Source organism: Salmo salar, chromosome 03 (genome assembly GCF_965601325.2).
Source record: "Salmo salar chromosome 03, fSalSal1, whole genome shotgun sequence".
Classification (NCBI taxonomy): domain Eukaryota; kingdom Metazoa; phylum Chordata; class Actinopteri; order Salmoniformes; family Salmonidae; genus Salmo; species Salmo salar.
In genome coordinates this window covers 18,426,239-18,438,046 of record NC_138293.1, presented here as the reverse complement: position 1 = coordinate 18,438,046, position 11,808 = coordinate 18,426,239, and the positions used below count along the sequence as shown (strand labels likewise).

General features: G+C 42.4%; 1 protein-coding gene across 3 annotated transcripts; it reads left to right on the top strand.

Moving 5' to 3' along the window:
- Positions 1 to 1,387: 1,387 nt before the first annotated feature.
- On the top strand, positions 1,388 to 10,886 carry LOC106599136 (polypyrimidine tract-binding protein 2). Of its 3 annotated transcripts, none has more exons than XM_014190225.3 (14): positions 1,388 to 1,527; positions 2,587 to 2,617; positions 2,714 to 2,765; positions 2,913 to 3,088; positions 3,346 to 3,489; positions 3,677 to 3,952; positions 4,275 to 4,470; positions 4,865 to 4,936; positions 5,578 to 5,693; positions 7,383 to 7,416; positions 7,971 to 8,063; positions 8,635 to 8,851; positions 9,220 to 9,297; positions 9,443 to 10,886. In XM_014190225.3, the coding sequence occupies exons 1-14, from the start codon at positions 1,520 to 1,522 to the stop codon at positions 9,570 to 9,572; spliced, it is 1,623 nt and encodes a 540-aa protein (XP_014045700.1). In that variant the 5' UTR covers positions 1,388 to 1,519; the 3' UTR covers positions 9,573 to 10,886. The 3 variants fall into 3 exon arrangements, with proteins under 3 accessions (XP_014045700.1, XP_014045699.1, XP_014045701.1); XM_014190224.3 differs by having other exon boundaries at positions 9,205 to 9,297; XM_014190226.3 differs by lacking the exon at positions 1,388 to 1,527 and adding an exon at positions 1,728 to 2,413 and having other exon boundaries at positions 9,205 to 9,297.
- Positions 10,887 to 11,808: the final 922 nt, after the last annotated feature.

Genomic DNA, 11,808 nt, shown 5'->3' with positions numbered 1-11,808 from the left:
AGATGAACAGCTCCACATTGATTAATGTAAAAGCTATCTAATCATATACCCACATCACTAAAAGACAAACCAGTGCAGTTTCCCCAGTTCAACAGTTCTCACTGAAAATGCAATATCTCAAAGATTATAGGCTAGATGAAACACAACAGTCCCAACTTCAACATACAGAGCTATAACAAATCACTCTATATTCTTTCCTTTGTGGGGATTGAATTGGCCGTTTTCCGGTAAAATAAAAAACTGTGTCATACACTTCACCAAGTGTGTCACTTAAACATACAGTGACGTAAAGCATTAATAGGTCTGGGAATTCTCTGCAGTCAAGGTTTATTACATTAATCCACTTGACATTCTCCAGTCCCGTTCATCTTCCCTGGATAAAGGATTCATCTTCAGCAGTGCCCTCTGAGGTGAGCTGGGGAACCAATAAAACATAAAGACATTGTGGTTATGAGAGACAATAAATGAGAGAAAGCTGTAAAAGAAAGTGTGGAAACTGAGGAAATTGAATTTTGGATAAAATATTAAAATGTTCCAGGTCATGAAATGAAAATAAACCTGGTTTGGAAATTACGAGTTTCATAAGCATTTTATTTGGTTATTTTATGTAATATATTTTTTATGTTTTTAGATCCCAATATCAATATACTTTTCTTGAGTATGATCAATCTCATGGTGCAATTTCAGTATCTTGGCAATACAACAGAAAGACATTGATTACTAAAAATACTGATAATCAATGAATTCCTATTAATCCAGTCAAATTCATTGTTGAGTGAAAACTTCTTCAACCCAGGGCTATGTCATACAACTCTCAGCCTTAAAACCTCACAAGTGACAGATTGCATGGGGGCGTAGTAGTATGTGTGTGTGTTTGTGTGAAATATAATACCCTAAAGTCCTTTCAATAGCATATTCAGAAACAAAAGGGGTTGCATGCTCTCTGTTCCCTTTGTGACTGGGCCCCATTGTAATGAGCGCACTGAAAGTTGGAACTCAATAACGGTATAATGACACACAGGCTGTGCCATAACCATTGTGGTCTAGGCCTGGGGTGGTGAGAGACCCCATGGCAAGACAATGTAAACCAAATATTTGTTGTTATTTTTGCTGTAAATTGATGAAAGATATGAAGTTGCATTAGTCAAGCATAGGTAGTGAGGTCCAGTGGCTTGTCATTGAGTTGTTTGCTGAAGCTATGGTTGACCTTATAATGACAATAAATGCAACTGCGGGAAAGCTTTGTTTAATAACAATATTTTAAAGCGAATTATTATAGTAGCAAACAATAACACGTGGCTACACTCATATTTCAATGAAGTATGTCTTTATAATTGATAATCAATGAACTGTCTGTAGATAATCGGCTTTGTTCGGCTTTTTCCGTTACGCGGCGCACTTCATGAGAGCATTTGGGAAATTGCAACCATTTTGCTGTCGTGTGGTGTGTGTGTCGGAGTGGAGCAGAGATTTAGATTTAACGAATAAATAAAAACGCGAAATTAGACCCCCTCCGGCAATGGAAAGGTATGTGTTCACGTTTGCTGAAGCTTGCACGTTGATCGTGTGCTTAATTATGTTCGCGAAAGATTTTAATGTAACTATCGACGTATCCATGTAATAATGTTAGAACGCTAACGTTAGCTCATTGGGCCGGCCACGTTTGAATTCGTTCTGAGATGGTGGTGGTTAGCCCGCTTGCCACCCATCTTCTTAGCATTGCATTAGCTAGCTAGTACTACCGTATAATTTCACAGCGTGCTGCACCTTGCTACGAAACTAGCTAGCTAACGTAGATATCTAGTTTATTAAAATAGCCAGAGTTGAATGTATTGATTGGTGTATCTATTTAAGAGTTGTGTTAAGCCGAAATTATGCTGCGCCAATATTTCTACAATTTCGTTAAGCTCGTTAGCTACTGTTAAGCATTCAATGTTGTGTTTTGGTTAGTTGAGCGCGCACGTACTACGCTTTGGTCGGACACGTTTCCTTTGTTTCTTCGGATGAGTTTGGTAGGCACTAGTGTAGTCATCAGATAACGTTACGGTATCTAGCTAACGTTACGTTAACTAGCGAACGTTAGTAGCTAACGTTACGTTAACTAGCGAACGTTAGTAGCTAACGTTACGTTAACTAGCGAACGTTAGTAGCTAACGTTACGTTAACTAGCGACCGTTAGTAGCTAACGTTACGTTAACTAGCGACCGTTAGTAGCTAACGTTACGTTAACTAGCGACCGTTAGTAGCTAACGAGTTGGCTGGCAAGGTCTGATACCCGAATGTACCAACGTCGCTACAATTTGCAATGAGCTTTCACGTCAAACAAAATGTGAAGATGACGAATTGTTTGCTACGCATTTTAACGAAATGAAATTGCAAGCCAACTACAGTCAAACTGGTAGTTCTTAACCTTGTGGGTAACGTTAGCAAACTGGTAACGTTAAGATAGGCGTAGCTAGCAAGCTAACGTTAGCTAACTTGATTGTTAATTGACACCATACATTTTTGCTTCCATTAATTAATTATACGTTGCTTGCATCGATTTGTGTGCACAGCTGACATTCATATTTCCCCTGTCTTTTTCAGCATTGTCAGTGATGTTGCAGTTGGCATGAAGGTAAGTTTGTACTTTCACACCTGACTTTTCAGGATCATTTCATTAATTGGGAAATGATGTACCAAATACATTTATGTATACATTCATATTTTACAGAGAGGCTCAGATGATTTGAATCTCTACAGCACCAGCCCTAACTCTGTGACTGGTGAGCTCATTTCCCTCCCATTCAGTCATACAGAAAAGTAAAGCAATTCACATTCTAACATATCCACAGTCAATGGTCCTTGACACATTTTAACAGCTGAGAGGACAGCTGATGCGATATATTCATGCATGACGCTTGATTTCACAGCTAATGGCAATGACAGCAGTAAAAAACTGAGAGTGGAGGACAGGATGGAGAGTCCCCCTTCCCGCGTGCTCCACATCAGGAAGTTGCCCAGCGAGGTGTCAGAGACAGAGGTCATCGCTCTGGGCCTACCGTTCGGCAAGGTCACCAACATCCTCATGCTGAAAGGAAAAAATCAGGTGAGTTAATGTGGGAAGAATTATTTGAGTTATTTTTCTTAATTAACTTATTGTAGTGGAATGATTAAGGGCAGAATATTGCCTGACCATTTGGCCTTTTCAGTTTTTCCTGGTCAAATGGCCAGGAACAACTCCTACCCTAAGAATGGTTATTTTTTAGCTAGAACCAAACTATTTAATACTACACAGTAGTATTGGGCATAGAAGGAATTTGTCCATGTTGTCTTCCTTGAAATTGTCCTCTGTCGATGTACCAGGCGTTCCTGGAGTTGGGTACAGAGGAGGCGGCTGTTACCATGGTGAACTACTACACGGCGGTGATGCCTCAGGTCCGCAACGTTCCCGTGTTCATTCAGTTCTCTAACCACAAGGAGCTGAAGACAGACAGCACTCTCAACCAGGTGAGATTCTACCCGTCCCCAGAAAATACACTTGTGCATGACTAGTAGTGAGGTTCTAGTGTAGACACTGAGAAACAATGGTGTACGAGTGAGCCTTGGCTATTGTGACGGTACTTTTTGTTGATTTGCAGACTGTTGTCATTTTTCCCCTTTTCTCCCTCCCTCTTTTTCATACGTACTTACCAAGCGCGCACAGGCTGTCCTCCAGGCTGTGTCAGCAGTGCAGGATGGTGGCTCTCCCAACTCTGACAACAGTACGCTGGACAGTGTTCTAGCCCATGCCCCCAGCCCTGTGCTCAGGATAATCATCGACAACATGTTCTACCCGGTCACTCTGGACGTCCTCCAGCAGATTTTCTCCAAGTTTGGAACAGTCATGAAGATCATCACGTTCACCAAGAACAACCAGTTCCAGGCCCTGCTCCAGTTCAGCGAACCAGTCAACGCCCAGCAAGCCAGACTGGTGAGCAGACAGACCACTGGTGTATTATACATGTGGTCCTCTGTAGTTAAGTTGGTAGAGCAAAGCTCTTGCAACGCCAGGATAGTGGATTCGATTCCCATGGGGCCACTTGTGCATAAAAAAATGTATGCACGCCTGACTGTAAGTCGCTTTGGATAAAAGTCTGTTTAATAGCATATTACTATATTCAATTTTTCAGTTCTGTCAATTTACCATGAAGGTTGATAACAATTGCGTTTCTCCAGAATATGACAATTCTTCACACAAAAATAAATGAAACAAAAAGCTTACTAATAGTCATTTCTCTCATCACGTTGTTCAGTCCCTGGATGGCCAGAACATCTACAATTCCTGCTGCACACTGCGGATCGACTTCTCCAAGCTGGTCAACCTGAACGTCAAGTACAACAATGACAAGAGCCGGGACTACACCCGGCCCGAACTCCCTGCCGGTGACGGCCAGCCTGCAGTAGACCCTGCCATGGCCGCCGCCTATAACAAGGACTCCTCCCTGCTCGGTAAGACCTCTCTCCATCCATTCTCTCCCCTTTTCTGTCTTCTCTCTCTTTCCAGGCCAGTCCAGTCAGCTCTCTCTCCTCTGTATAGAAGTCAATACCACTAAGTGTTCTCTCTCAATGGCAGGCTGGGTATGGACTTATCTAATGCTTTGTAGAGATAGCAGGACAACAGAAATCCCTACCAGTCCAGTAACACACTGTTAAGTGACGAACAAAAGAAGAAACGAGAACATAATGGAAAATGGGTCACTGTGTGTTATTGACAGTCTGCCATGTTCCAAGTCATATAAGAGCCTTGTCATTTGATAAAGCTTTTTTGAGTTTTTCTACATTATTACTACACCCACCTGCCCCCTTGTATAGTTAAGCTTTTCCCTGTACTTCCTCTCCATAGGTACCCCCTCTGGAATGGGAGCGCCCTACTCTAATGGTGGAGGGTTTCAGTCTTCTCTCTCGCAGGGCGGAGGTACCTATGCTTTCCATGATCTTTTCTTTCTTTCACTCTCTAAGTCTTACCTGCTGTGTGTCCATGTCGTCCAGGAGAAAGAGGCAGAAGTAGTTGGAGTGGCACAGCAACAACTCCTGTCGGCCCAAGGGGAAAACCCCCTTTTAAAATGGTCTAATAGCATGTGTGACGAGTTTGAAATATCAGTTTGAGAATAACCAAGGATGTCATAATAAAATGTGATAGGCCATGACATTGGAATAATGGAAGGGTAGCTTTAGAGTTGACTGACCTTCCCTGTGTCTTGAATAGCTTTTGACAATGAGGTCTTGCGCTATGCAGAAAAAGTCCCTTTGTGTGTGTATTATGTAAATGCATGCAAATCAAATTTGTTGGTTGCATTCGCATATTTAGCAGATGTTATTGCAGGTGTAGTGAAATGCTTGTGTTCCTAGCTCCAACAGTGCAGTAATATCTAACAATACACACATCTAAAAAGTAAAATAATGGAATTGAGACATATTAGGACGTGCAATGTCTGAGTGCACACGTCTGGTGTGTGGACATGGCATGCACACTGTAACGCATGGCTGTGTGGTGTGCTTTGCCTGTGCTTGCTCTCTGTCTACCCATTAATGCGCCTGGCCTGGCTGTTCCTCCAGGAGCCATCAATCCAATGAGTGCTGCGGCTGCAGCGGCGGCGGCTGCAGGGAGGATGGCGCTCTCCGGACACTCCGGCTGCAGCGGCGTGCTTCTGGTCAGCAACCTGAACGAAGAGGTGAGTAACGCGCCCTTTCTCTCTCTCTCCTCTTCACTCTCCTTCAGTATGCAGATCTCACTCAGATCTATTGCCTCTGACGGTGCCTTGTACATCATTGTCCTTTGATTCCGACATGGACTTTGAGCAGACGTTTGTGATTCGCGGTATGACTGGTGTAATTTCATGATTGGAAGGGTTCAGGGAAAATGCAGTGGAAAAAGCTCCCCATCTATACAACTTGGCTATTTAGTCTAACTTTGCATTTTGTTGCACAGATAGTCAGTACCTTTATGGGATGATCTATTACACCTCATGATCAGTACACAGAGAACTGACATTTAATTTTGTAAGATGGCTACAGCAATATTCAGTGTTGCTCTGCATTATTTGACTGTTCTTCAAAGCTCTGCTGCACACAACCGATCTAGCTTGGCCTGATGGTGTTAGTACCAAGACGAGTGGATTGTTTCTCTGTCAGGCATCATTCACCACGAGGTCATCCCCAATGGTTGTACGTCCAGTCGAGATGGAATGGCGACGCATTCTCACATCGGTGCTCATTATTTCTGTGAATTTTATATTGGCCTCAGTGCTTGCATATGTTTTCTCTCTGTCTCCATATCCTAAGTCAACTGAACTGCAGTTACTTCTCAGGCTCTGTCTTAGTGACTAGAGGGTCTCTCTCTCTTCTCTCTCTGCTATGCATTCTGTGCTAATTTTAACTACTGTCTCCTGAACTCTTTCCCTCTCTCATTCATGTCAAGTGATAGTCCTTCCTAACTCTCGTTCTTTTCTTTCAAAGCTCTCTCGTTCACACCTGTCTATTCCAATGCCTTTCTCTAAGCTGTCAAGTTGGTATGGACTGTGGGGGCTACACCAACCACTCACCTTTTTCTCTCACCCACTCACTATCTATGCTATATCTGTCTATAAATTCTCAACAGAAGTAATATTCTATCATTTCTCTCCCCAAACACTGGGTTTGTGGACTTGAAAATGTGTTCTGTTTATGCCATAACTCTGTAAGGTGGTTTTCATGTCTTTACCTGCATGGCCCAAACTCCCCTCCTTTTGAAACTGATGGTGTAGCCCACCTGCTTCACCAATATGCTTGCATTTCATACACTAGTAAAGCTACTAAAACCTGAACTTGTGATACTCTTCTGCATGCCCTACCCACATCCCTATCATTAATTACTATTGGCTACAAACTAGGCTTTGGTGTCTATGTACTCGGCTCCCTCTTTGGTCTCAGGTGTAAACATTTGGCACTATTATTTTCTTGTATGTTTAGGATTACCCCCCCCCACCACCACAGCAAACCAAATCCAGCCATTTCTGACCAAACTCCTGCATTTTACAATGTACTGACCTGTTTTTTTTATTTACGCCACATTGCTACCCCCCCTCATTAATTCTTGCCCTTCCCTCGTTCCCCCTTTGTGTCCTGTCTGCACCCTGTTACTCCTCCCACTCCTCCCCCTCCTTACCCGTCCTCTACATGTTCATGCTTTGTGCCTGAACAAAAATGTTCCTCCTTGGACCAACTTGCCCCAATTAACTGCCTTGAACCCATGCACCATGACCACCTCATCATTCTACGGGAAACCACCCTCTTATGGATGATCTGTCCATCTTGGCTCTCTACCTCCGACTCTTCTACCTCTCTACCTGTCTTACGCTGCTTGCTCTTCTCTCCTTCTAAAGATGGTTACGCCCCAAAGTCTGTTTACCCTCTTCGGTATGTTATTGTTAGCACTACCTTTTTCATATATACATTTTTTTTTTCTTTACTCCATCTCCATGTAAGAAAAACAAACAACCTAGCTCTCATTTGTTTTCTGATTAGTGTTTCCATAGTTGAGGAATTGTTTCATCACATTATTGTTTAATCGTTCATATTGATCTTAGTTGAGTACATATTATTTTGGCCATCAAGGCCTCCTGTCTCTCTTATTCTCACTCTGAGGCAATTACGTTAATGCATGGTTGATTATTTGGGATGTAGGTTTTTCTGTTAGTTTTTTCCATTTCACAAAGCTAGTTATTCTTTGGGGGAGGGGTTTTATCTGCATATTCTCTCTTCTGTCTATCTTATAGGTCTCTTGTTCTAGGACTCCTTGATTGGTTTAAATTATATGGATGATTTCTCCATCCCCTTTTTACGACTCATTTTTAAACTCTGTCTCTGAAGGACTAATGTTGTCCTTCATGGTTCAATCCTCTCCCCTCTGCTCTGCCTTTGCACTCTCCTCTCTCGCTCCCTCCTGCCGTCTGCCTATCATTATAATGAAGGGGTGTACGGTGATGCTCAGCGCGTGAAGATCCTCTACAATAAGAAGGACAGTGCTCTTATCCAGATGTCGGACGGGAACCAGGCCCAGCTCGGTGAGTGGGTTCAGTCACGCCCCGCTTCTGTACCTCTTGTCTCTCTCTGAGTTTGAGTGTTCTTTCAAACACCCCCCCCCCCCCCCCCCCAACTAGCTCCTGTTTGGATCGGTTCCGCTCAATTCCTGTGTTATCTTGCCAGGCCCCTGGCTGCCCTGCTGTTCCTTTCAACAGAATATAAAATGTTTCTGGTAAATCTACAGTTATTGCTGTGTCTGAGTTATACTATGGTTCATTGTTTTCCACAATCCCAAAATCATAGTTGAAACTAATTTGAATTGAAAATGTCCTAGGACGACCCTAAAGGGAGCCTTAACATTTCTAATTAAAGGTAGATGAAAAGGATGTTTTTGCATCTGAGCCTCTGTTTTGGATTTATCCCATGGTTTCGACAGTGCAGGTCCCTATCCTTTCCATTATCCAGTTTTTGAAACCTATTGACATTGTGGCATTGTTTTTTTGAATTAGAACTAAAAGAGAATTTCAAATGAATGGTAGAGAAACACCTCCACATTAAACGCATGAGAAACATGTCACTGTAACCGTGTTTCCTATTTGCCTGTCCTCTCAGCGATGAGCCACCTGAATGGCCAGAAGATGTACGGGAAGATCATCCGTGTGACGCTCTCCAAGCACCAGGCAGTGCAGCTGCCCAGGGAAGGGCTGGATGACCAGGGCCTAACCAAGGACTTCACCAACTCCCCCCTGCACCGCTTCAAGAAGCCCGGCTCCAAGAACTTTCAGAACATCTTCCCTCCTTCCGCCACGCTCCACCTCTCCAACGTCCCGTGAGTTTGTCTAGAGTTTGACTGGATTCTGGCTGTACCATTTCATAAATATATGTTGTGCTAGCTAGGGCATTAGCAGGTTCAATTAATAGAAATTCCTCAGACGAATCCAATGTAACTTTCAGAGTTCCTGAAGGCTCTTTTCTCAGACCTCTACTGTTCTCATTATATATGCTGCCTCTTATGTTGTTCGGCACATTAGCATTGTTTATTTTTGCACTAGACTATTGAGTAGTTTGCTGCTGAATTTAGGGGGTTGGGTGTAGCACTGGTAAGATGTTGCAGTACGAGAAGATTGAAGTGTGCTAGTGTATTGACATGGCTGAATGTGCTTGCGTTGTGCTCACGGTCAGTTTCGGACTCGACAGGGAGGATGTGACGGAGGAGGATCTGCGACTGCTGTTCTCTAACGCTGGTGGCATTGTGAAGGCCTTCAAGTTTTTCCAGTAAGACTGTCTTTTACTGCCCGTAACTTATTATCACATTTAGTCCTGAGCCTTTGAACACCACAGTTGTAATGTGCAGCGATCTTCATAATTCTACCACCTGTGTGTGACTATATGATCACATTTCCTCCCCCGCCCCAAATAGAGGCCACAAAATGGCGCTACTCCAGATGTCCACGGTGGAGGAGGCCATCCAGGCCTTAATGGACCTCCACAACTATGACATGGGCAGCAACCACCACCTGAAGGTCTCCTTCTCCAAGTCCACCATCTAGAGGAGCCACGCCACCACAACCCAACCCCCTCCTTGACTAACCTCAATTTGTGGTGCTCACCTGTTCACAGTCCCCACAGGGAATACCATCGTGACTCTCACCTCCTAGGGGGAAACTTTTCAATCAGACAATATTAATTATCAAAAGCCCCCCCACTACTAGTTGTGACGGTAGTTTGTACAATGTCGTAAAACAAGCCCCATCTAGGTCCTCTTATCCCTCACGACCTTAGTTTGTGTGGTAGGCAAGCTCCCTTCCCATGTTCATCATGAAGAGGAATTGTATTCCTTCTTTTATTAGAATGAATCAGCAAAAATGTGCCTTACTCAGCAAAATATTATCATCGTTTTGCCTCCTTACGGTTCTACAAGTGATAGTCTAGGCACATTCTGTTTGGTTGTTTTCTTTTTGTTTTCTCTCCCTGTGTACATTACTGGATGTTTGCCAGATTTTATAGCTTCGATTTTAAAACATTTTTCATAATGTAGGCGAGGGACCTGATTAACGGACTTAGATGAAGAAGCCCATCTTCAGTTAGTTGGCTTATTTTTAAACAACTCCCCGGGCAGAGCGATTTAATAAAAAAATCTCCCCCCATGTTGAGGATTACTGTAAAGGCTGACACCATTGTACACTTCACCTGCTGAGGACATCCGCTTAGATGTTCCCTTGCTGTTTTTCAAACCTTATTTGCATATACATAATTGTTCCTTTTGGAAAATGTTTGATTTGATTGAAAATGGGCAGTGAATTGTTTTGCTCGTGTGTTGATAGGTCATGGTAGTAGTGAAGACATGTTGCTGTTGCATGCGTCCAACATCCAGTTAGGCAATGTGGTCATAACGAAGTATGATTGTACATGAGGATGGACTGATTGTTGGGCTGACTGTTGGGGACCAAAGTAAATGTGCCTTTTAGACCTACTTTGATTTATGATGTTTTCATTTACAAAAACAAATGTGGGTTGTGTTTTGATTCGGGGGGGGACACTAATCAAAGTCAAACAGTCCCAGAATGTTTCTCCTTGATTTCAACGATATTCTGTGCGGTTTTTGGTAAAGGATTTTACCTTTACACCACACCTCCAGTAAAAACTGAACACAAAATACAGTAAATTAAAAAGGTTAGGAATGTGTGGAAAAAGTTTGTATATTTTCTACATGGATTGAGTTTTTACATATAGTTTGGAAAAGGCACGATTAAAAGCTAATTTTCTACCGAGTGAGTCCGTTTGATGGTTCCTGCTGTGTGTACCTACTCTGCTTTAACTCTGTAGCATGCTCAATAAACTCTCCTGTAGCTCTATTCACCCTCTTCTGTCTCCTATGCTCTCACTTTCTTTCTCCTCTACACCTCTCTTACTGTTCTGATTTTCTCTGCCCAGGGGGGAAAATACATTTAATTTTGGAACAGGATGGCAATACCAGAAGATGACAATTTGTAAGTCGCTCTGGATAAGAGCGTCTGCTAAATGACTTAAATGTAAATGTAAAATGACAATTGGAAATATTAATTAAATTTGAATTTCCCACCCTGCTAACCACTTGCTTTACTAAGATCATCTCTGACTCAACTGTTGTATGTTTTCTAACCCTTTAATTTTCTAGCTATGAACTTGCTCTCTTGTCTAAATCTCACAGGTGAGTACGGTAACGTAATATCTGTTAAAATATAAATGTTATAGAACTACTGTTTCAGATTCGAACAGCTGTATCGTTCTGGACCATACTCAACCATGCCTAAAATGTCAATCCGGATTCTGCTGTGGGCTGATTTTTAAATGCCCTAAATTAAATAGAAAAACATTAATCTAGCGAAATAAACTACATGCTTTCCCATGATGTCATGACATTTTATTTTTTTGTCTGAAGTACTGTCCTCGAATAAACCAGGTTTCCATCTGACCTTTTTATGTCAAGCCATTTTGAGGATGCCGGAATTATATTTTGAACAAACGTGTGTATCCCTATAGGAGACTTGAAGTAGCCTAATCAGATTAAAACTTTGTGATGTTTATGCCACAAATTGTATAACAAATATTTAGTCTATATTGAAGCATTAGTCTAGGTGCATGAGAAGTAGAAGCACAGCACACTAAGCTTTCCTGAATAACTGGGCCTCCTAGGAGCATATGTGGTCACATTATTATAGGACAACTTGTCAGAATGATGATCTCAGTTTTTAGAAGTAAAAATACAGCCAGTGACCTGCTAATAATTCATTGCATTGTGGTGTT

Coding starts and splice junctions, on each gene's coding strand:
- LOC106599136 (XM_014190224.3), top strand. Junction 3,089..3,345: donor TGCTGAAAGGAAAAAATCAG/GTGAGTTAATGT, acceptor TCGATGTACCAG/GCGTTCCTGGAGTTGGGTAC. Junction 5,694..7,382: donor TCAGCAACCTGAACGAAGAG/GTGAGTAACGCG, acceptor CTCCTTCTAAAG/ATGGTTACGCCCCAAAGTCT.